This window comes from Aricia agestis, chromosome 13 (assembly GCF_905147365.1).
Source record: "Aricia agestis chromosome 13, ilAriAges1.1, whole genome shotgun sequence".
Taxonomy (NCBI): domain Eukaryota; kingdom Metazoa; phylum Arthropoda; class Insecta; order Lepidoptera; family Lycaenidae; genus Aricia; species Aricia agestis.
Genome location: NC_056418.1, coordinates 14,777,801 through 14,803,629, shown reverse-complemented (window position 1 = coordinate 14,803,629; position 25,829 = coordinate 14,777,801). Strand labels below are relative to the sequence as shown.

General features: G+C 35.5%; 2 protein-coding genes across 3 annotated transcripts; one reads left to right on the top strand and one right to left on the bottom strand.

Moving 5' to 3' along the window:
* Positions 1-631: 631 nt before the first annotated feature.
* LOC121733366 (CTD nuclear envelope phosphatase 1 homolog) lies at positions 632-13,340 on the bottom strand. The gene is made up of 7 exons (XM_042123591.1): positions 13,090-13,340; positions 12,944-13,010; positions 11,560-11,750; positions 8,372-8,484; positions 6,294-6,409; positions 2,649-2,801; positions 632-2,065 (listed from the first exon to the last, which is right to left on the bottom strand). The coding sequence occupies exons 1-6, from the start codon at positions 13,186-13,188 to the stop codon at positions 2,656-2,658; spliced, it is 732 nt and encodes a 243-aa protein (XP_041979525.1). The 5' UTR covers positions 13,189-13,340; the 3' UTR covers positions 632-2,065; positions 2,649-2,655.
* Positions 13,341-13,825: 485 nt separating this feature from the next.
* On the top strand, positions 13,826-25,150 carry LOC121733364 (AP-2 complex subunit mu). 2 transcript variants are annotated; one of them, XM_042123588.1, is made up of 11 exons: positions 13,826-13,947; positions 14,086-14,281; positions 14,929-15,091; positions 16,185-16,300; positions 17,260-17,362; positions 17,911-18,033; positions 18,703-18,862; positions 20,105-20,338; positions 20,723-20,861; positions 23,375-23,505; positions 24,403-25,150. In XM_042123588.1, exons 2-10 carry the CDS (start codon positions 14,105-14,107, stop codon positions 23,480-23,482), a joined length of 1,323 nt encoding a protein of 440 aa, XP_041979522.1. In that variant the 5' UTR covers positions 13,826-13,947; positions 14,086-14,104; the 3' UTR covers positions 23,483-23,505; positions 24,403-25,150. The 2 variants fall into 2 exon arrangements, with proteins under 2 accessions (XP_041979522.1, XP_041979523.1); XM_042123589.1 differs by having other exon boundaries at positions 13,826-13,951; positions 14,090-14,281.
* Positions 25,151-25,829: the final 679 nt, after the last annotated feature.

Sequence of the window (25,829 nt, the reverse complement as noted above, 5' to 3'; positions counted from 1 at the left end):
TAATTATCAAAATTTCTTCTTTTCGTGACGCTTTATGTTGTTAAAACTCATTGGCAAAAAACTTTTAAATGAAGATTAATTAAAATAATTATTTTCTAGTGTTATCCTATCTAGGTACTATTTTAAACTAGAAGCAACTTTAAAAAGCATTTGTCAGTAAACAACTTTCTCAACTGATTTTGTATTTTGTACATGTTCACAGTATACACGCTATTGTCATAGGTGGCGCCACTATTGTAGTTTAAGATAATAATAATATTAAAACCATTCACAGTCGCCTTTGAAGGCTTAGTTTTGTCTCTATCAGTAAAAACCAGCGATAAAATTCCCAGATAAGCTATTTTTAATGTATAGCACAGGGGTTCCCAATCTTTTTCAGCCTGCGGCGCACTTACAAGTCTCAATATTTTGTCACGGCGCCCTACTTTACCTAGGTATTACAAAAAGATACTCAAATAAACACCTTTAATGATTATAGTTAGGTTAGGCGGGTAAATAATAATAAACAAATATTAATTAATCATCTGCCTGCTCTGTAATTAATATTATAATTGTATTTTATATTAGTGGTTTTGGAAAAATTATGATGGAGGATCGACTCACGGCGCCCCTCTTGCCTTTTTACGGCGCACCAGGGCCCCGCGGCGCACAGTTTGGGAACCCCTGGTATAGCAAACAACAGAATCAACAATAAATTTCTGTAAAAGGTATTCGTCAAATACGACAAAAAAAAAAAACAGAAAATTTTAGATTTTTTTATATGGCAACAAGTTAAAAAAAATGTTGATATATTTTGAGACTTGTGAGGTTATGGCGCTACCTGTATTCACAGCACTATCAATTACTGTTTCAATTCAAACTCCTTAAAAGCACACAAATTTCAAGCATAAAAAATGCTTGACTTAACAAAAATGCTACCTAAAAACCAATTTTTTATTGAATTAAAACACAAATTCAACATTAAAAATTTACAATATGTTTTTGTAACAAATTCGCACCGATTTCAAACATATTTTTTTACACATAATGTTAATATTAATGACTAAAGAAAATAAGACAATAAACATAGCTTGAAGCACTATTTATTTTACAGGAATTTGTTTTGTTATGTTGCCAAATTACCACTTTGTAGCATTAGTACGTTTTTTGTGATTCAAACTATAAAAAGGTTTTAAATTCTTTCACAACACCAATTTTTGTACTTTGAAGATTTTATTTATTACAATTTTTAATAATCATGAACCAGTTTATAAAGCAACAGTAAGCTTCATTTGATGCGCTAAAGAAAACAAAATTATATATTCATTCGTAAGTGGCAACACAACATTTCAAAGCTACAAAGTGGACATACTAAAGACTAATCACTAGAGTATTGAACGCAAAACATATCATTAAAAAAATCAACAAGTTTTACGCCTTTTTTTTTAAATACATTAATTAAACGTAATTTTTAGTTGTGGAAACACTTTATGTGAAATATTTCCTTACCTGATTATACCTGATTTAAGAGGGTAAAATAACATTTTGCTGTTGTGTAAAACTTAATTTTTAAAATGTTTAGTCACGAAATAAGTTTTTTGTTATCCAAATCCATGATAATACAATTTTAATTATGGCAATACGCTGGGGTTTTTACTTTTTCATTACTAAAAATTTTACGATATTACAAACATTTTCAAACAATTTTTATTGTCATAAAAAAATACAAGGCAACAGTACAAGACTTATTTTAATCATTAACATACTTATTGTTTTAATTTTGGAGAACATGAAAAATCCAGGAGGAAAAATACATATTATATACAAACTTACGCTAGTTAAAAACAGCCATCTCACTTTCAGAGGATAATTCTCCCGGATACTCCTACACACGTAGGTAACTGAAGTATATACCACCTATGTATATTACACTAATCACATTAAAAACGAACTTAAAACAATTAACTATATTATCTCTATATGTATAATTGCATAAGCGCTATAGGATCTAACAGGTGAAAATAATAATAAATAGGATCCAGAAGCGCTCGCCGCTTCTCTCATTTGTACAAAAACCAGTATGTATCTGAAAAAGAGAAAAATATTAATAAGTTTTAGATTTATTCTCTTATATTTTGTAGATCGCTATCCAAATTCCTACATCAGTAATATTATCAAATAAAGTATATAAGCGTCAAAATATTGACATTATACGTTTTAGTTGTGTCAAAATTGTGAGTATGTATTAGCAATGAAGTTCATGTTCATCAATGTTACTTATGGATGGCGGGACACGGTGTATAGTGCGTGCGCTACCGTTGACCTTTGAACATTTTAAAACTAAATTTAAAAAGCATAAACTTATTAATTTGCATTTAAAAAAGTTTACTCTGTGTAAAGTGCGACAAGGCTTTAAATGAACGTGGGCGGGGGCGCTGCTGGTAATTAGGAGAACTATCAAAAATGGCGTTTTTTGTATGATGGCAGCGTTAGTTACTTTTTTCGCCACTTTCATTTAAAGCCTTGCCGAGCTCTAGTATATAGACCTGTACGCTACCACTGGCGGCGAACTTTGACCTTTGAACTTTTAAGTCAGCTTAAAAAGTATAAACTTCAAAATGACAGTAGAACTTTTTAATTTGTGTGTTTTTTTCACGATGTGTACTTACCGGGACGCTACCACAGGCGGTGCAGGTGGAGGTTGCGCGAGAGAACGCTGCGCACGTCGTGCGTGAACCGCAGCGCGTCGAGCACGGGCAGCAGGTTCAGCAGGCACACGTCCAGCGGGTCGGAGAACCACGACTTTATTGGTATCGCGTTATCTGTCAACAAACAATATATTAGCACAACAAATATTAACGATTAACGGACTTCTACATATTAACGGAAGTTAACAAGTCCATTAATATTTTTAAAAGTTAACTTAAAAGTTGATCCGTTAATCGAAATGTTAACTCCGTTAATTAACGATTAACGGATTAACGAGTTAATGCTCAGCTATGTATATAATGCAGTTATATTCTCTGACTCACAGGGTGACCTGAGGGCCTAGACAAGCGACAAGCGATTATCGTAAACGCCAACGCCACAAAATGTATGGGATTTGACATTAGTATTCGCTAGCGAAGCGATGACTTATGTCAAATCGCATACATTTTGTTGGCGTTTACGATAATCGCTTGCCACTTGCTACTAGGACTGGAATCCCTGTTTTCTAACACAATAATATATAACAAATTACATAGTTCTATTCTACTCAAGATTAAACAATCTGTATTAAATTGTTATAAAAAAGGTTTAAATATTTCACGTGTCTAGATTCCAGGATATTCTGATTTCTGACATCAAAGGTAATGAAGTGGTAGATTCTCTAGCTAAGTTTGCTACATCACATGAGGTAGTATAATTGTGTCCATGAGGTAGTAAAAAAATCCTAATCTAATCATTCTCTTTGTCCATCCTTGTTTGTCTTCACCCTTACGTGTTATAACCTTCATTTGTATACAGTATAACCTTGTACTATTATCTATTCTGTGGTAGTGGTGGTTGTTTCCAGTGGTGTTCCTAACGGCTATATTTTCATAACACGCTATATGGAATATGCTACATTTTTCAAGCGCGCTAGTTTTGACGCTACGTTATATCGAATGAAATCTCGATTCTGGACGCGTTGTAAAGTTACCGACGTTATTGAAATTCTTTCTTTATGTTATATCAATAATATGATGATGCGTAACGTCTACAATAATTATAACGCGGTGGGTGATGTAATAATATAATATAACGTGTTTGTTACATATTTACAATAATATAATCGTTATAATTTAATAATGCATTATTTGGTTAATTATATATTTGTTGCCAACATTAATTTTAACTCTGTATTGATATTATATTTGAACAAACATGATTAGTAAAATTATAGGCGTATTTCAAAGTTCATTAGGTATATAATATTTACCATGTACATAAATTGGTTTAGGTTTAGGTTAAGGTTAGGTTGTATATTATATACAATTTTATTATTTACAAATGCTTTAAATGTTTTTTTTCTTTTTTGGTACTACATAATATGTACATATTTTTACATCTTTTTTTACAATGTCAGTTTTTTCTACTTACATTTTATTTACATTTAAAAATATTACTTGCGCCACTTCTGTTGACGACAAACGATTTCTTCTATCACTAGTAACGTATCCAGATTTAGAAAAAATACGTTCACATGGAAGTCATGATTATAATATTATAATTTACTTAACACGCAACGCAACACTGCAAATGCAATGACAGCCGAATTCACCCGATTTGACAACGAAACGACAAGACAACGATCGAACGAAACCGCGCGCGATCGGCAGCGCGGGCGGCGCCGCGCTAGGTCAGTGACCGCGCGGTACGTTATAACGTAGCATCTTATGCATAGATTTATAGCGCGCGCTATTCGTTGCGAAGAACTAGCGCGCTATTTTTATCAGCAATACGTTATATTAACCACCACTAGTTGTTTCAGACTTCAATATACCAAAATCAAGCAATTAATAATTTTTCATGTTCAGCGGGGCTAAAATGGTAACTTTTAGCAATTCCTCTCAATCAATTCAGCGACGATATTACGAGCAATATCGTCGGTGATTCATCTAATTTTGTAAAATAACGTCCTACGTCAACGGCAATTCAATTCATTAGCAGATTCATAATTGAAACTGTATTGCCATTCTGAAAAACATAAAAACGAACATGACCGGTTTTTTTTCTACATTTATTTATGATTTTATGAATGATCCGCGAAATATTTGATATAATTGTTATATTTTATGTATTAAACCGTACATTTTATTGTATATTTGTTCATTAAAATAATTTTATAACTAAAAACAAAATGTTGTTTAATCATTTCACCATAATCTTCAAATATCGTTATATTTTCGTAACGATATTACGAAAATATAACGACTGCCGCAAGGGCATCTATGCCCATATAACAATATGAAAATTTAACCGATACTTGAAATTATTAATTATATGGAAACATAATATGGTGATTTTGATTTAAAAAGAAGTACCTATTCTAAGCATATGCTACCAAAAAGTAAGATTTTGCACCAAGGTATGCTATGGTTCCGAAGATACTAAGAGAACTCCGGATTCCTTATAGATAAAAGTTTGGGGGTTCCGGCGTTGTTTTACGAAGAAAGCATATTATTAAGCTACTATGTAAATTATATTCATCATCATCGTCATCACTACCATCACACCACAGACCAATTATATAATATAAGACTCTTGAATCCCATAAAAAACAGCGTGTCTGCAGTTTTTAGTTCTCATCTGAACGATAGATGGCGTTGAGTGTATCAAATTAGCCTAACAAATAAAAAATTATACTAGAGTAGCAATGTCTTACAAAAGATTCTCAGAAATGCGTAACCACTTTTTTGTTCAAAAGACAATGTCAAGTCATATATTCGTTATGTCATTATGTATGTGAGATATGCCTGCAGGCATCTTCGAAGTGGCAACGCGTTGCTACCGTAAACTTCCAATCTAGTTACGTTAGTAACATAGAATATCATTGAGACTATTAGACTATTTTTAAAACACGTTCAAAAAATGCAAAATTCTCCCAAAGATGTCGCTGATTAATTTTAATCGGAAATGACATTTATTAAAGCTTTCTTAACTCTTTTAGTTTTTGGCTCTTTTAAAATATCTATATTTTTTTATAAATATAGATACTAAAAAAAATTGTTTTTTTTTATTCCGTCGGCTGGATTCGAATCCGCGACTCCCGGCTTGAGCTACCAATGCGCTCATCCATCTGTTTTTCGGACATTATGTATTTCTATTGCCACTATAATACTAAATACTAAAAACAAAAAATTAAATATTTAAGGCGGGCTATATATAGCTTCACTCTGCATCCTCTATTAGTTGTATCACGGGGAGTGCTCTGAGGAATTGTTCGGAATCATACCATAGTACACACATACCTTTACATAATATACAGTGTTTTTGTCTTATGTGATATGTTAGAAAGGTATCTATCGCATTTTCGCGGTTACATGAGTCCGACAGAAATGGAAATTGATTCCTAGGCAGTTGACAGACCAACGTCTTCTTCTTCTTATTTAAGATGCAGGGTTGCACCATTCTGAGTGAAGATAAATCATTTGGTCAGATCATGTCAATTCAATGTTAATTGTGATCTGTCGGCTGGGTTTGGTGGTTTGTCGTAACGCGACTAAACTACGTAGGTCCCCCATCTGCCCAGGAATCAACTTGTCTGTTAGTATGTGTTATAATTATCTCACCTGGGAAGTCCCGGTAAGCGCCGGGCGAGTTGTCGAGTATGAACACCCTGTTGAGGTCGTCGCATATCGATGACAGGTTCTTGGTGTACGACCCGTGCTCCGCCGTGCAGTGTTGCCTAGAATACAATATCAATCATCACTCATCAGTCATCACTCATCACACATTTCACTATATTTTAGGGCTCCCACACATAACTGCGAATTAGCATCAAAATGTCATTTTTATTAATTACTATGAGTTTTGTCGCAGACATTTGCGATGCGATGCGAATTCGCAGTTTTGTGTGGGAGCCCGGTAGGTTGATTTAAGATAACAGATAAGGTACCTTAGTATTGGTATTCCTACTTCCATACTAATATTATAAATGCGAAAGTGTGTCTGTATATCTGTATATATGTCTGTTTGTTACCTCTTAACGCCCAAACCGCTGAACCGATTTTTCTGAAATTTGGTATTGGGATACTTTGAGCCTGGGAAAGGACATAGGATACTTTTTATCTCGGAAAAATGTACGGTCCCGCACGATAAACGAATTTTGCGCAACGCAGTTGCGGGCATTATATAGTTTTTCATGAATAAATATTAAACAACATTGACATAACATATCAAAGTATGATAAGTCAATGCCAGTCGTAATGCCCCCAGGCAGCGCTTGAAATAACCAGACGAAACTACGTAGGTATACACATCAGTAAAACTGATAGGGAAGATCCAGATTATAAGGATTCTTTGGTGGCGCGAGAAATGAGCTAGTAGGGTGTCCTGTGTACAGGAACACCGCTCGTTGTTAGTAAATTGCAGTTAAAGGTGCCACATTATTCAATAGCGTGGCACCGTCAATCAAATACACAGTAATGTTAAACCTACCAATAACCAATGATATTCTATGTTACTAACGTAACTAGATTGGAAGTTTACGGTAGCAACGCGTTGCCACTTCGAAGATGCCTGCAGGCATATCTCACATACATAATGACATAACGAATATATGACTTGACATTGTCTTTTGAACAAAAAAGTGGTTACGCATTTCTGAGAATCTTTTGTAAGACATTGCTACTCTAGTATTTTAGAAACTCATTGCCAATAACGGTTATTGGTAGCTTTAGACCCAGTTTCATCAAGCAATGTTAAATAATGGCTTGTTAAATCAGTTAATGGCCTGTTAGAGCTATCGAGCGTTTCACCTAACACAATGTTAAATTTAATTCCTGCTATGGAGGTCCGTTAAATATTTAACAGGCTGTTATATGAGTCAAAATAACAACTTTCAAAGACAATAATATGCAATATCAATAAAAGAATCTGTTTTGACTTTTGAGTCTTTCCGCCATGTTTCCGCTACGTCCTTATTATTAATTATTTTCATAGTTATAAATAATTATTTATTTTCACTTTGCCAAAAATTCAGCCTTCGGATTTTCCTTGACATTGCAAATATACTAACTTGTATCAAAATTACCAAACCGAAATATGTAAATAAAAGTTTGTATTATGATTCATGTTTTCAGCTTTGACCGATAATAATTATTACCCTGGTAAATTAAGAAGAACTATTATAGCGTAACAAATGTAAGCGATCAGTGATATTTTAATTTGGTCGCATTATCTACTATTATACTACTATGCAAGAAAGTGACACATTGCAGCAAACATGTCGTATTAATCTTGTACATTGCAATCTCGTCGCCTTATAACAAGAATGAACGAATTGATAGTTGTTCACTCGTTGTTCACTTAAAATTGCATTTACTAATCCGCTGTTAAATTTTTACTGTGGGACATAAGTATTTTAACAGTCTGTTTAATTTTCCAAGGTCCGTTAAGTAATGCCTTGTTAGGATTTAGCAAACAGAGGTTGGTGAAATTGGGTTTTAACTTGTTAGACATTGTACACATTAACACTGCAAGTTTTGTCAAAGGATCTTAAAGTTTTGCATGACTTAGGGCTTCCATACATAACTGTGAATTCGCATCGCATATATATCTGCGACAACTTATAATAAAAATGACATTACGATGCAATGCGAATTCGTAGTTTTGTGTGGGAGCCATTATACAGTCAGCGGCAGTATACCTGTAGAACCGTCTCCGGAGTATCCCCCGGCCGTTGTCAAGTTTGTCGGCGACCGCCGCGCCGTAGATCTCCATCGACGCCGTGAACACCACCAGCTCGTACCACTGGGACACCTAAAACACAAAACATATTTTATAATATAGGTACATTTGTCTGTAGCTGTGGTACTAAAATATTAACAACTCCCACACCGGTTTCGGTGAAGGTGGCCGGTTGTATTGAAACCAGGCCAGTGTAGTAATATTAACTAAAATTTTTATAGTGCTCAAGTGTGTGCGCAGTACCCAAGAGCACTCTCTATTCCTTTACTCTCATAACCCAGTGGAATGGAAGACTGACACGACTGGCGAGAGATCAGGCGCAGGACCGACTTTTTACATGCATATTCCGACGCATAGATCATCTTACTTGTCAGTTGTCAGACAATCAGGTGATCAGCCAGCATTGTTCTAACCAAACTTGGAAATAACATGTTTCCAACGCGGGAACCGAACGCGGGAGGAGTCGACTAACATTCAAACTATTTATCATTGATAGGTTTAAGGTTACGTGACGTATGCAGTGACGTAACTTACGTCACTGCATAGATAAAGTACTGAGTTTTTTAATAACGTAACAAAGAAATAACAATCGAAAAATTCGGAAATCCAATGCCAGATGATACCACCTCTTATAGAAAGACGTTTGAGCAAGCGTCAGCGCGATGTAGGTGACGGCTCAGCGCCATCTATTATGAATTTTTGGAACTAACTTAATTTGAACAAATTTACGCATTTTCACCCCCTTACAACTATTTTTTCCAGTTAAAAAGTAGCCTATGTCCTTTCTCAGGCTTTTGACTATCTGTGTACAAAATTTCATTACAATCGGTTCGGTAGTTTTGGCGTGAAAGCGAGACAGACAGGCAGAGATACTTTCGCATTTATAATATTAGTATAGAAGTATAGATTAAAATATGTATGAATCTAAATCTATACTAATATTATAAATGCGAAAGTATCTCTGTCTGTCTGTCTGTCTCGCTTTCACGCCAAAACTACTGAACCGATTGCAATGAAATTTTGTACACGTTTATTCTAGAGTCTGAGAAAGGACATAGGCTACATTTTGATGTGGGAAAATATCTTATTTCCATGAAAATATCGATGAAAATGAATTCGCATTGCGCGTGGCCAGCGCTCATCCCGGGGGTCCTGGGTTCGAGTCCCGCAGGCGGAACAAAAAGTTTTCAATGTTCCTGGGTCTTGGATGTGTATTAAAATAATATTTCAAAAATCTTAAATATATTTTATGTATAATATTATAAAAAATCCAGAAATATATCGATGCAATGAACATTTTAGTTCCAATACGATTCAACAGATGGCGTTTTATTTTTTACTTCATTGTAACATAGAACTAATCATACTTATTAGTTATTATGTTTTTGTTTATAGTTTTTAATACGTTAGAATATTATGTTTAATAATATTATCACTTGGTATAATAATAATCAATCTATCTTATAGAACTCCTACTGCATTTCTAAGGAGTTCCAGTGTACCGTGTTGGCCTATATTCCATCCAGAAAATATATCAATGCAATCAACATTTTAATTCTAATATATGAAAACAGATGGCGCTTAATTTTTTACTTCATTATTGTAACAGAACTAATCATACCTAGGTACTTTATTATATATTATTGTTTTTATTCATAACTAGCTGTTGCCCGCGACTTCGTCCGCGTGGACTTTAGTTTATAGCGCGCGGTGTCAACAAAATTTGTGTCAAATTTAAAAACTTTTTAAAACCCTGGTAAGTGGTACCCCTCTTAGGGCGGCACAGCGCGCTACACCGGAATGGCAGCGCTGAAAGTGCTCGCCTCGCCGCTGCCATTCCGGTGTAGCGCGGCCCTTAATTAATCAAAATACCCAAAAACAGCTGTGCAGTGTGCACATAATCTATACTAATATTATAAATGCGAAAGTATCTCTGTCTGTCTGTCTGTCAGTCTCGCTTTCACGCCAAACGCCAAAACTACCGAACCGATTGTAATGAAATTTTGTATACAGATAGTCTAAAGCCTGAGAAAGGACATAGGCTACTTTTTTACTGGAAAAAAGGGTTGTAAGGGTCGTAAATTTGTTCAAAAAATTCATAATAGATGGCGCCGTGCGTCTTTTACATCGCGCTGACGCCTGCTCAAAAGTCTTTCTATAAGAGGTGGTATCATCTTACATTTAAGTCCCGATTTTTTTCGATTGTTATATCTATTCTACGGTATTAAATAACTCAGTACTTTATCTGTGCAGGCAGTGACGTAACCTTAAGACCAAATTTCACCAACGACTGTTAAAGTTAATGCTCGAATTAGTATCACGTTAGCTGTTTCGTTTTTCATATGAATGAAAGAGAAGACAGGACATTTTAACAAGCTGTTAACACTAACAGACGTTGGTGAAATTGGGGCTAAACCTATCAATGATAAATAGTTTATGGGTAAAGTTGTGTAATTGGGGGGCTAAATAAGCTTTAAAATTTGGCATAAAATATAAAGTTTAATATACAAAAATGAAGTAGTTATTGTGTGCACACTGCACAGCTGTATTGATTTAAGGGGTACCAGGGTTTTTTTATAAAAGCTTTTGACACCAATTTTGTTGACATCGCGCGCTATAAACTGAAGTCCACGCGGACGAAGTCGTGGGCAACAGCTAGTCAAATTTATATAATGTTAATTATAATAATAACTTGGTGTGTTCATGCTAATTAAATGTACAGAACGTTGTTTTTAATTAAAACAGACTTAGTAATACTGTAACCAAATATTCATAACTAAGTTTTGCATTTCAAATTAGAGGAGTTCATTAAACTTTGTATTTTATATTTAGCTTATTTTGTATTACAAAATGTGAAGGATTTAAGGATCTCTTCAAGGCCCATATGCACAGATCTGGGTTTAATTATCCTTCTGTTAAATATTATGCTACCTTTCTTGGTTGCAATGAAGAATGAGAGTTCAAGTTAGAGACAGAGTGTAGTAACATTTTGGTTAATGAATGATATTTTCATCACTGTCTGGTAAACATAAGATAACATATTCACAAGTATTGTTTATTTCTTGTAGTCATAGAAAACATAATACATCAATGTTATTAGAAAGCTGGTTCCTTCTGGTTTATCATTAAATACTACAAAATACTTACTATATCTAGGAAGAAGTCCACGTGTGGCCTTTTATGAACGAAAAATCTCACTGGATGCTTGTCAATTGTGACCTTGAGAACAAAATCGGGAGGCGTGCCCGGCTTCACTGTGGGACGTAGCATCGCATCGTGGTGAGAGTGTATTAAAGTTTCATCCAAATCTAGCACTAGCATTTTTCTTTTCACTAGACCTGTGGGAAAAACAATTGTATGCTAACCGCTAAGTTGGAATTTGATAGTGTAAACTGTGATAATGTTTTTATTATGCTATTGTGTTTTAATTTAATTACTTTAATTGGCAATTAATTTAGTTTCCATAACACTGGCTGATATGTTTTTAAATTTAGCAATTGTGTGTAATTAACTTAACTTGTATGTGAATATGAAATGTAGTGTTTTGTACAGCCAAATTGAGTAAGAATATGCTCTGACAATAAGTTAGAAACATGCTGACTATAGATTCTAATTAAATCTTATATATAAAATTCTCATGACACAATGTTAGTTACCATACTCCTCCGAAACGACTTTACTGATTTTAACCTATGTGCATATTCAGTAGGTCTGAGAATCTGCTACTGGGTACTTTTTATATTAACAAGTGCATTTGTTGAATAAATAATAGTAAATTATTACAACTCGAGACTGACGGCGACCATTGTTTGTGCGACGGGATAGCGATGGATGTTGCCATGTTGGCATACATATTTATTTACTTCAATAATGTGGGCGAAATTATTACTTTATATGGCAAAACAATGTTTGCGGGGACAGCTAGTTATAATATAAAGTGTGATAGTTTAAACAGGTTACAAGTTTTATACAGCAGGAAATTTTCTTCGTAAGAAAATAAGTAGTTTAGTACTACTGTTAGAAGGAAGGCATCAGTGCTTAGTAAAACAGTTTAAATTACTTTTATCAAATGATAAGTTATTCCAATAACATAGCAACAGGATAACACTTATCCTGTTAATAGCTCTGTTAATCCTTAGTTAAATTAAAAGTTTACAGATTAATAATTATTCAAACTCTTATATATCATATGATAGAATATGTTCAATTGTATCTGTAAATGAAGAGAGTAAGCATGACTCGACTGAATATTATAGGTACTTGATATATAATGAAGTATAGTTTTGTAACACATTACTTGGAATTATAAACTGTTATGTTTAGCCCACATGTGGCTACCATATGTTTATGTATAGATGTTGTTGAACCCATCATCTCTGAGTGATCAGTGTCATGTTTACAGGACAACTTCCTTTGGAAGTATACAGCTAAATATACACTCACTGATAACAGGTCCAGCAATATATCAAGATGATAATGTATCTGTGTATGTTGAACAATACAATGCGGTGATAAAACCGATAATACTCACTCAGCCTGTGTCTAGATACTGGCGAAAGTGGATAAATTTCATATTTGACAGATTGATATTGAGCCAACTGAAAATTAAACACCACGTGAGATGAATAACTTGTAAAACATCTTAGCACACTAGAACCATATTAAAAGTATATTTACCGCTCGATATTGCTTTCTAAACATGTAACAAAAACAACTCCATACTTTGGAAGCGATGAGCATGAACGCGCGAAGGCCCATTTGCAATTGTTTCAGCATTTGAAATGTTTAAGAAATGTTCAATAGTTTATATAGACCGTAAGTTTTATGTGATAAGAGATGCGACGAAATCATTGACGGCGTAATTAAAACAAATTTAACCAAACCGTCTGCCGAAAACATCTAACCCGCCATGACATAATCGACCCAAATCGCCAACCATTGACATTTTTTTTTTCTTAATTCGTCCCGGTCGGGACCACAGATTATTTATATGTACCTAGTACTTAGTAGTAGTCGGGAAAGGCAAAGGGAGCGTTGCCCATACAGCCAACCAACCATTAACAAGTAGCGATTTCCTTTCATTATCTATAAAAAAAGTTGCTATAAGTAAAAAAAGTTATAAAAAAAACTGAATTAAAAATAGCTAAAATTCTACGCGTGTATTTTATTAATTATTTGTATGAAATACCTATTTCTTACAAAATTATATCTGTAGATAACTAGATATATCAATTATGATCATTGATCATGTATGAAGTATGAACTATGAAGAGTATGATAACATGATGCTGGATCAACTGGATGCATGGTGAAAATCTTAGCCACTTTATAAATTAAATTTAAAAAAAAACACTATTGACGTTTCATTTTGTGATTTGGGGGCGGGTACAATATACTAGTAATCTGTGGGCGGGTATCCTTCAGGAATTTTGGATCTTTTTATTTAAAATCGTTGAAAAATGAGAGTAGAATATTATTTCAATAAATAGCAGTGTAGTAGTTAAGAGCATAAACTAATCTAATGATAAGAATTCCGTAAGTAGTTTCAATTGTTCTGTCGATCAAATTGACGATCGGTTTTTTATTGGTCATTGGGTCATATCCTGCTTTATTGATTTAATGATTTTATTATTGAAGATATACAGATGCTGATGATCAACCTCGTATGTTTAGGTAGCGGGAGGGCCTCAAGATGATCGGAGGTCTGTTCGTGTACAATCATAAGGGGGAGGTGTTGATATCGAGGGTGTATAGGGACGACATCGGGCGGAATGCCGTGGATGCGTTCCGAGTGAACGTGATCCACGCTCGCCAGCAGGTCCGCTCGCCGGTCACCAACATCGCCCGCACCTCCTTCTTCCACATAAAGGCAAGTGAATCTAATGTCAGAATGTCTAGTCTGTTCAGACTTATTTTACATCTGACAGAACCCGAACACCAAAGTATACAGATTACCCTCATAAAACTAAGATATGAAATAACAAACATAGTAATGTAAAAAATTGCAGTCCAAAAGCATGCACCTGAACCTTTTGGATTGATTTTTTTTGTAATATTGCAATATGTATTGTATTCTGTTCAATGTTTGTGATATTCTGTATTATATGTAGCTTCTCAGACTAACACAAGATTTAATTTTAGTTGCAGTCATAAGACCACAACAGAAATTAAATCTTAATGAAAAATAAGATAAAGTGATAGATTGATAAAGGAAATCTATCATTTGGTTCCTAAAATCTGTCAGTCAGTATTCCTACTGAATTATTTTTTTATTGTAGCCATTCTAAGCTTCATGTACTCTGCTCTATACAACTTGTAATTGTGTCTAGTTGCTATTAGAACAAAGTTGGCAGACACATTTGGCCAGAGCAGCTGTAAATCAGTGCCAAGACTAGACTCAATTATATCTCACTATTTACATTTTATGTTTTAATGTAAAATTAATGTTACTTTTTATACCTAATTTTTTATACCTTATTTATTTTATACCTAATTTTACCAATTCTTTCCCTTCAGCGTGCTAACATCTGGCTGGCCGCAGTCACCAAGCAGAATGTGAACGCTGCCATGGTGTTTGAGTTTCTGCTCAAGATAATAGATGTGATGCAGTCATACTTCGGCAAGATCTCCGAAGAGAACATCAAGAACAACTTTGTTCTTATCTATGAACTGTTAGATGGTAAGTTAGAAAAAGAAAAACCCCTTTTTAACTTCTAAGACCCAATTTCACCAACCTCTGTTTGTTAAATCCTAACGAGGCATTACTTAACGGAGCTTAGAAAATTAAACAGACTGTCAAAATACTTATGTCCCACAGTAAAAATTTAACAGCGGATTAGTAAATGCAATGTTAAGTGAACAACAAGTGAACAACTATCAATTCGTTCATTCTTGTTATAAGGCGACGAAATTGCAATGTACAAGATTAATACGACATGTTTGCTGCAATGTGTCACTTTCTTCCATAGTAGTATAATAGTAGATAATGCGACCAAATTAAAATATCACTGATCGCATACATTTATTACGCTATAATACTTCTTCTTAATTTACCAGGTTAATAATTATTATCTGTCAAAGCTGAAAACATGAATCATAATACAAACTTTTATTTACATATTTCGGTTTGGTAATTTTTATACAAGTTAGTATATTTGCAATGTCAAGGAAAATCCGAAGGCTGAATTTTTGGCAAAGTGAAAATAAATAATTATTGAAATATTACTATGAAAATAATTAATAATAAGGACGTAGCGGAAACATGGCGGAAATACTCAAAAGTCAAAACAGATTCTTTTATTGATATTGAATATTATTGTCTTTGAAAGTTGTTATTTTGACTCATATAACAGCCTGTTAAATATTTAACGGACCTCCATAGCAGGAATTAAATTTAACACCGTGTTAGGTGATTTAACATGACATTAGGGCATGGTGGAACGCTCGATAGCTCTAACAGGCCATTAACTGATTTAACAAGCCATTATTTATTTAACATTGCTTGATGTAACTGGGTCTAAATATGACAATTTATAATCACACAAAGAACTCATTATAATAATACAAGGTTTTTTTTGGGTGTCTGTGATTGTGGTATCATTTCTAGGAAGTATTATTTTTATAAAAAATTTACAAAATATATTTTTTAATAAGCTATAGATGGTCCTGTTGGTTTTTGTTGGTTATTTTATTCTCTTATAATTTTTTTTGTATAATAATATATCAGTCAGAATTCATAGATGATTCATGTGTGTAAAATTATGTTATTGCAGAGATCCTGGACTTTGGCTACCCCCAGAACTCTGACACTGGTGTCCTGAAGACATTTATCACTCAACAGGGCATTAAGTCTGCATCCAAGGAGGAACAGGCTCAAATTACATCACAGGTAAATGACAAAATATTATGTAACCTTTGCTGAATTAACCCTTAACCACTTACGTACTTCTGAGAGACGTAGGCGCGCGACCAAAACGATAGCATCTTTTAAAATCTTTATTGGAAGAACTCGTCCTTTCCAGTACCTTCAACAAAACAAGCGTACGTCTGTGAGACGTACGTCAGCGTTAATGCAAGTAAATACACGTCAGTGGTTAAGGGTTAAAAAAGTCCCTTCCACAGAACAATACAATTAGTAGGTAAGGTGAATGTGTTGAAGTCCGGCATACTTTTCTCAAATTAAAGTTTAACATAATTTATTGACTTGAGATTCGCTTTTTAAAGTAACTTGTGTCATTGAAAATTATAGGCAATATCTGATCAAAAGGTTGACAATATCTGATTCGAGGCAAGACCTTCATATGACGGCCTTTCCTTATGCAAACTAGACGGACTTCCCAATTATTGCAATTTTAGGTTAGACATATATGTTGCACGTGATAATAACGAAATTAAAGCGATATTAACGAATTGAACATCACTAAAAGGATCACTAAATTACTTACGTAATCCAGGAAACTCCAAAAATTCCTTCGTATTACCACTTTTTTTCATTTTTTTGGCAGAGACTTACACTCCGACTGCGAGTTCAAAACGAAAAAAAAATGGCAGATCGTTTTTTTTGTAACAGGTAGTAGCGACATGTCTGTTTCTTAGGTCAAACTACTAACTCTGCAATATCGTTTTACCCACTGAACCATATGTAACTAGTCGTTCAAATATGGAAGTTATTGCCGATAGACGGACTTACCTCCCAGAAGGACTTCGACACATTGACCTTACTGTAAAATATATGAGTTTATTGATTTATTAAAATCTAATAAAGACTTAAATAGCTTGTACTTCATAAATTAGGATTTTTAATTAACAAGACACTTCATGTATGTTTTCATTAATCTTGTGTTGCAGGTGACAGGCCAGATCGGATGGCGTCGCGAGGGTATAAAGTACAGACGCAACGAGCTGTTCCTCGACGTACTGGAGTATGTCAACCTGCTCATGTCGCCGCAAGGTACAATTTCATTATTCTGTTAACACCTCGATCACAATAGATTTTCAATTGTTATGCCGCAGCCGGCTGCCACTTAGGGATTGATGGGTAAATAATAAAGCATTTTCAATATGAAAATTTGTAATTTACATGTTTAAAGACTGCCACGAATTTGGCGGTACCGCGACCGGTGACACATTTTGCAAAACGCCCAATGTGTACCTGGTCATATAATATTAGTATGGATGAGATCGATAACTATATAAAAGTAGATAAAAGCCTATTCTCAGGCCTAACAAATGTATCATCGAGGAAATTGATTCCTAGGCAGTTGCCGGACCTACATAATGTGGGTGACTTATGTCAGTTCAATGTTAGCTGTGATTGGTTGGATGGGTTTGACTTAATGCAATGTGACCAAATTATAAGTAATTTGGTAAATTTAAAAGCCTAGGAATCAACCTCTCTGATAGTACATACATAAAATTGTTTGAGTTGTTATGGAGGAGTTCGCGCACAAATAATGTGACACGAGAATTTTATATAAGTATTGGATATTTGTCTTCCAGGCCAGGTACTGTCCGCCCACGTTGCTGGCAAGGTGGTGATGAAGTCTTACCTGTCAGGCATGCCGGAGTGCAAGTTCGGCATCAACGACAAGATTGTAATGGAGGCTAAGGGCAAAGGAAATGGTGAGGCTTTGTTTGAATTGATTTTTACTTAAAAGGTCCATCTTTTATACTGCTTGCAATTTTAATATTGACAGCAGATCCACTGTATTACTTTTAACTTCAATGCCATTGTAATAGGGAGGAAAAGTTGTATTGTAGGGTATGTAATAAATAAATAAATATTGAAAGCGCAGTGTTTGGTCTTTTTGGTAGGTCTTTTTGGGTTCGCACCCACATTATTGACGGATAATCGGACCCGTTAAATCGGGATCTATCAACACCGACCCAGGTAATGGAAGATCCCGATTTGACAGATACACATTTTGATAAATACTGTACACAATACACATGTCCGTTTGCCTTCTTCAGCATCGCCAAATGATCTTAAGTGCGCTCAGTGCCGTAAATAGGGCGGTGCCACCGGTGCCCAGGCACAGGGCGTAGGCTCTGGGGGGCGCAAGAATGGGCAGACCAGACAGATCCTTATTTTTCGAATTGCTCCCGATAAGTTTCCCAATGTAGTAAAAAAATATACACTGCCGAACATACTATAACCTCTTCCTATTTGGTAGTCGGTTAAAAAACAAAAGTGCAGTTATATAGAAGCTCGCACAGGGCGTCAAAAAAGGCTATTTACGGCACTGACTGTGCGCTGCCTGTATATTATATAATTAAATTGTCTGTGTCCAGGCGGTATATCCGGCAACACGGACGCCGATCCGGCGCGCTCCGGCAAGCCGGTGGTGGTGATCGACGACTGCCAGTTCCACCAGTGCGTGAAGCTCAGCAAGTTCGAGACGGAGCACTCCATATCGTTCATACCGCCGGACGGCGAGTTTGAACTCATGAGGTAATGGCATAGAATTGGAGGAAATAATGCATGTTCACAAATAATACTATAGCAGCCTGTCTAGTGTCACAATCCTGCATCGTGCTATCGAAGTTTTATAAGTGCGACGGTTTAATCATTTAGTTGGCTTAGGCCTGATCGAGCATACATCCTCGCTCGGTCGGAAGATCTTATTCTGGGGCAACCACCTTTATCTCCACAGTACTTATTGTCGCACATAACAAATAAAAAGGGGATATAAGTTATGGTAGACGAGGGGAGGGTGCTATTTTTGTAGTCACTCGAGCGTCATGGAGACTTAGTAGGTTTTGTACATTAGATAAAACTGACTATAAAAATAATAAGAGTGTTTTTTATTTTAGCAGTGGGTTCAGAAACTGCAGCCATTTTATAGTTTAAAAAAGAAAATATATTCAGAAAATTGCTTATTTAAGTCAGTTATAAATATATTTTAGACAGCAAGGACTATTATATTTTAGTTTAGTGCAAAATAAAATGTAAAGCTTAGTTAGAAAAATATGAAGCTTTGCTTTTTTATATTTTAAAATGTACCTACAGGCTTACCAAACCTTTGAATCGTCAGTTCTTTATATGGAAGCTTCTTTGGGTTATACTAAACATCCCATGCCATTTCAATGTAAAAAAAAAAATTAACCCACCACATGAGAAATCTGATTTCTATATACCATAATAACTAGACATATGTCGGAAGCCTATACAAGCTTAATCTGACACGCTCCCGAAATCCCCTCTTCCCCTCCCCAACTATTAGAATGACTTACGTTTTTATCACGGTAAAATGTATGTTTCTCGCGCGATATTTTTCGATCAACGAAGTTGCTTGCCAAATCTAGTGTACTATTTCGTCTACAGATTTTTAATGTAGGATGCTCTCTTATAATATATTGTGTAGTTTAAATTTTGGTCACGGCTTTCTTATATCTGCATAGATACAGTGGCGGCCTTACCCATTGCGACGCCTCGGGCGGAAAGACTTTGCGAGGCCCTTTGTCTTACGAAAAAAAGCCTTTCTGCGAGGCCCTTTGTCTTACGAAAAAATACCTTGCGAGGCCCCTGCAAGAGCGAGACCCCAGGCTATTGCTCCGTTCGCCACCCCCTAGAGCCGCCACTGCAATAGATATTAATGTCTCATAACGTTAAAAGTAACTTTCGACTTTCCCGGAAATTTAATTTGAAAAATTAAAAAAAAATGTTGAAATAAATATGTTATTTCTTTCTCAGATACCGCACTACCAAGGACATATCCTTGCCGTTCCGTGTGATCCCCCTGGTCCGGGAGGTGGGTCGCACCAAGATGGAGGTGAAGGTGGTGCTGAAGTCCAACTTTAAGCCCTCGCTGCTCGGCCAGAAGATCGAGGTGAAGATCCCCACTCCGCTGAACACCAGCGGCGTGCAGCTCATATGCCTGAAGGGCAAGGCTAAATACAAGGCATCCGAGAACGCTATTGTTTGGAAGTGAGTAACAAATTTTTTATAGCTTGAATGTTTTTGACAAAAGAAAACTGCATATTGAGGCACTACATACTTTATTGAATAGACCAGAGACAACAAGTAAAAAAGAATATTATACTGTGTCAACATGCAACTACAATTTCATTGTCTTTGAACATCTTTCGAAAATCTAGGTTTTTCTTATGTTGAGGATGAATGAGGATTTATGGACCAGGAATTTAACTTGCAAGTCGCAACTCAGGAGTGTTTTAACATTTTTATCTCGAGGGACTCCTCTTAGTACAAGTATAGTATAGTATGTTATATTACAAGTATAGTATATTACCACCAGGTGATCTGTCATTTTTTTATGTTTTCATATTAGTATCATAAACATTGTAATTCTAGGATCAAGCGCATGGCGGGCATGAAGGAGACCCAACTGTCGGCGGAGATCGAGCTGCTGGAGACGGACACCAAGAAAAAGTGGACTCGCCCGCCCATCTCCATGGGCTTCGAGGTGCCCTTCGCGCCCTCCGGATTCAAGGTAAAACTTTGCTCTTGCCTCGTGCGGGTTAGTTACGCCGGTTCCTCTCGCCGAGTTAGTTCCCGAACCGGTGGTAGGCACCATGTAGACTTTCTGAAAATATATTTTTTATTTTTTTATTTTATTTGGTCTTATGAATGTCTTTTAAAAGTGTAGCTACATGATATTAAAATTTGTCTGTTATTTATTGTCTTTTCCTATCTGAATTCCGATTGTATCCATACCAGGGCTTCAAATACCGGTATTTTTTCATAATGTTAGTGCTTCAAGGGCATTGATAACGGTATGAAAATTTACCCGATACTAGAAATAACGGTAAACATTGGAATTAATACCGGTAAATGATATAACGGTAAATAGGATTTATAACGGTAAATATATGTTCTTTGATAACGTTACATTTTGTAAAATAAGTACTTAATTTAATCAGTCAGTTCAATATGCAGTATGCACAAAATTAAACTAGACATGTCTGGTGATCAGTAGGTATATATTATAGGAAAAATGACGACTAATGAGAATGACATGGTCAGTAGTTCAGTGCTCAGTATCTTTGTTCAAATATTACTAATTTATGGTTTGTATAGTAAATTATTGTATTGCCAGCACGTGCGCCGTGCGCTGGCTGCCGGACGGACTCTGTTGTTTTGCAAACGACGGGGCGGGGTGGGCTTTTTGTCCACGAAGGAATAAAGACCGCGTCTGCCCGTCGATGTCGTGCGTTGCGACGGCACAACGCAACGCAACGCGCCGTGTGCACTGGCTCTAAACTAAGACATACAAATAATTATCCATATTTTGCCCATCCCCCGCATTCGCCACAATTAAAACAAGTAAATATATACGGACATAGGTACCTTGCATAATTTTCTGCATTCATTGACTAAATAAATTGCAGCACCATCTTGACTTGCTAAGTCAAAGTATCTATAAACAGTGTTTTGCTGTCTTTCGGCCCATTTTTACTCCAAAACAATAACTATTATTATTTCTCTGTGCATTAAACTCCTAAAAGTAGGTAGGTAGGTATTTTTTCGTTATGTTACTAGATATCGTTAAAAATACCGTTATCTGGCTACCATTATGAAAATAACGGTTAATAATGATATTTTTTCTGGTATTCGATAACGTTATGAAGCCCTGACTCATACTAATATTATTAGTGGTGGTTAATATAACGTATAGCTGATAAAAATAGCGCGCTAGTTCTTCGCAACGAATAGCGCGCGCTATAAATCTGCATAAGACGCTACGTTATAACGTACCGCGCGGTCACTGACCTAGCGCGGCGCCGCCCGCGCTGCCGATCGCGCGCGGTTTCGTTCGATCGTTGTCGTGTCGTTTCGTTGTCAAATCGGGTGAATTCGGCTGTCATTGCATTTGCAGTGTTGCGTTGCGTGTTAAGTAAATTATGGGTAAATTATAATATTATAATCAAGACTCCCATGTTAACGTATTTTTTCTAAATCTGGATACGTTACTAGTGACAGAAGAAATCGTTTGTCGTCGACATAAGTGGCGCAAATAATATTTTTAAATGTAAATAAAATGTAAAAAAAACTGACATTGTAAAAAAAGATGTAAAAATATGTACATATTATGTAGTACCAAAAAAGAAAAAATATATATTTAAAGCATTTGTATATAATAAAATTGTATAATATATACAACCTAACCCTAACCTAAGCCTAAACCAATTTATGTACATGGTACATATTATATAATGAACTTTGAAATACGCCTATAATTTTACTATCATGTTTGTCCAAATATAATATCAATACAGAGTTAAAATTAATATTTGCAACATAATATAATTAACCAAATAATGCATTATTAAATTATAACGATCATATTATTCTAAAATATATGTAACTAACACGTTATATTATATTATTAACTCACCCACCGCGTTATAATTATTGTAGACGTCACGCATCATCATATTATTGATATAACATAAAGAAAGAATTTCAATAACATCGGTAACTTTACAACGATATAACGTAGCGTCAAAACTAGCGCGCTTGAAATTCGTTAGAACGTAGCGTCAAAACTAGCGCGCTTGAAATTCGTTAGAACGTAGCGTCAAAACTAGCGCGCTTGAAATTCGTTATAACGTAGCGTCAAAGCAAGCGCGCTTGAAATAATCGAGATTTCATTCGTTATAACGTAGCGTCAAAACTAGCGCGCTTGAAAAATGTAGCATATTCCATATAGCGTGTTATGAAAATATAGCCGTTAGGAACACCACTGAATATTATGATTGTCGATCTGTTTCTGTTACGCTTAAATGGATAAACTGATTTAGATGAAAATTACTATGAAGTTACTTTGAGTAGGAAAAGAACAGGATAGCAATACGATTTTTATCACGGAAAAATATGCTAGATGTAGCTTATTTTACACGATGGTGCACCATATTATGGATTTGGAAATAAAGATTATTGTAAAATCCACCCTTTGTATCTGTCCAGTCTCCAATCAATAATAATTAACCCTGCTCGTTTCAGGTCCGCTATCTAAAAGTGTTCGAGCCCAAGCTGAACTACTCCGACCACGACGTGATCAAATGGGTGCGCTACATCGGCCGCTCCGGACTGTACGAGACACGATGCTAACGCCCCCGCCTCGCACTGGCTATGTATGTATAAACTTCGTGCTAATTCATAGGTAGAGTAATAATGACGGAACTCCTTAACTTGGTGGGGTTTCGTATTGGCCGAGGCCGGGTTCCGTAGCTCTACCATTACTTTAAAGCTATAGTGTTTATCGATACTCGATACCGACTACGTAAATATTTAGTATGGCGATTTTAGTTCCGCAAGTGACCGCTAGAGGCGCTATATAATTTGCCATACTAAATAGTTACGTAGTCGGTATCGAGTATCAATAAAAACTATACTTAGCTTTAAAGTTATGGTAGAGCTACAGTCGAAATCAAGTGTTACGAGTTACAAACGCCATCGAGAAGACTGATAAGAGAAGATAATAAGTCAATTTTGTGTGTTTGTGGACAGTAGCGGCGTTAGGGGGGGCGACGCTAGGCGACCGCCTAAGGCACACGATAAAAAGGGACGCCGTAGGCGCCCCGTTTTTTGCTCTACCTGCACCCTGGGCGCTGATAAAACCTCTCCCAGGGCGCTGCTAGTGCTAAAACCGGCACTGTTTGTGGACAGTCCCTAATAAGGCTGCGTTTCCACTAGAGCTGAGCGCATTAGCATCGCCGCGCTGAGCGATGTCATGGCAAAGTCATGTCAATGAAGCGATTCTATTGGTTTTCAAAAACACATTCCTCGCAACACAGCTCCGCTCAGCTCTGGTGGAAACGCAGCCGACTAAAGAGTGTAGGATCGCCTAAAAGGAAGCAATAAATATCGATTATGGGCAGAAAATTATACTGGAAAGATTTTCTAAACTTTTGTATCTACAGTCAATTCCTATTGTTATAATTATTTTTATGGAAACCTTTCAAACTTATAATATAATATAATTTATATTGTACAACAGTTTTAGAAGTAACAACTTACTTATTTTTCAGGATACTTCACGATGGATTGGATGTTGAAAGAATACAAGTTGAAATAATATATTATAGTATTTTTTGTATATAATTTCCACGAAAATATAACTATAGATATTGTATATCAATGAGTTTTTATGTTTCTGAGGTATTCAAGGTATTTAGATGGGTTCATTGTAACAAAATATTAATTAATATTTATAGCTTATGAAATATTAAACAGTATAATACTTAGATTATAACTATGGTTCTAAGAATCTCACAATAAATTGGTAAAATCACGAATGAAACTGTGTGCTGGGAAATCTAAAATGCACCTTTGTTAATGTTACAGTCGTAGGTAGCCGCTGTTTATCATTTTGAACCACTTTGCTATGGTAATAAGGTCGTATAGCTTTTGTTGGCGGCTGTACAAAGATTTGGTCAACTTTTTTAGTTTATTTAAATATTTTTTATTACCAGACAATAATAATATTGTTGTTAAAAACTTTTTTAGTAAAAATGAGATTTCATCTGTATTATGTGTTTATTTTGGAAAATATCTCGAGCTAGCTGGGGCTAGTTTATTATGTATTAAAGATGTCGGCATTAATATATTGCTATCATTCCTTATAGCTAATAATGTGAACTCAATAGATTTTAATATAAACCATGAAGTTTTATTGTTATACCTACTTTAACCACCTCGGTAATAAAAATATTGCTACTCATGTTTGTATCTTTGTCTGAGGTGTTGAATGCCGTTTACCAGATGAAGACAGCAAGCGATAATTGAATATTTTTATTAACAAGGTCATAAGTTTAAGCACGACCTTAAATTATTTTTAGTGAATTTACAAGTAACTAGCATAGAAGAACGTAATATATGTTTAAATTATCTTTGCGTACTCAGATGTTTATAAGATCTTATACAATGGTTAAAGAAAAAAACTGCATTGCCAGAATCAAGTTTCTTGCTTTTTTAATACGGTTAAGGTTTACTCAGGTTATTTTTTAAACTTGGAACATTGCAATAGCAGCTTTAGAGTCCTATCAGACAGAGAGCGGTCACGCGTTCAAGCGTTCTGACTTCTGCGTTCGCATTATATGTTCGAGCGGTCAGTCACACAGGAGCAATTCTGACGCGGTCAGAACGTAATACAACACAAATCTTACCCCATGACCGCGTGAGCGCTCTCTGTCTAATAGGTCCCTTATAAGTTTCTGGAACATTTTGGAAGTATAAAATAACATAGGATTTCTCCTGGTCTTAGATGCGTATAGTTAGTATGTATACTGTGTTGGAATAGACTAGGTAGTATCAAGTATGTGTATGGACAAAGCTTCATTATGTATAATAAATGTTTAAAAATATATTTGTGTTTTATTACTATCACCACTCGTTTAAGGGCGTTCGTTGCGTTAAGCGTGCGCCCGGCGCGGCCACCCGCGAGGCGTGCTTATTT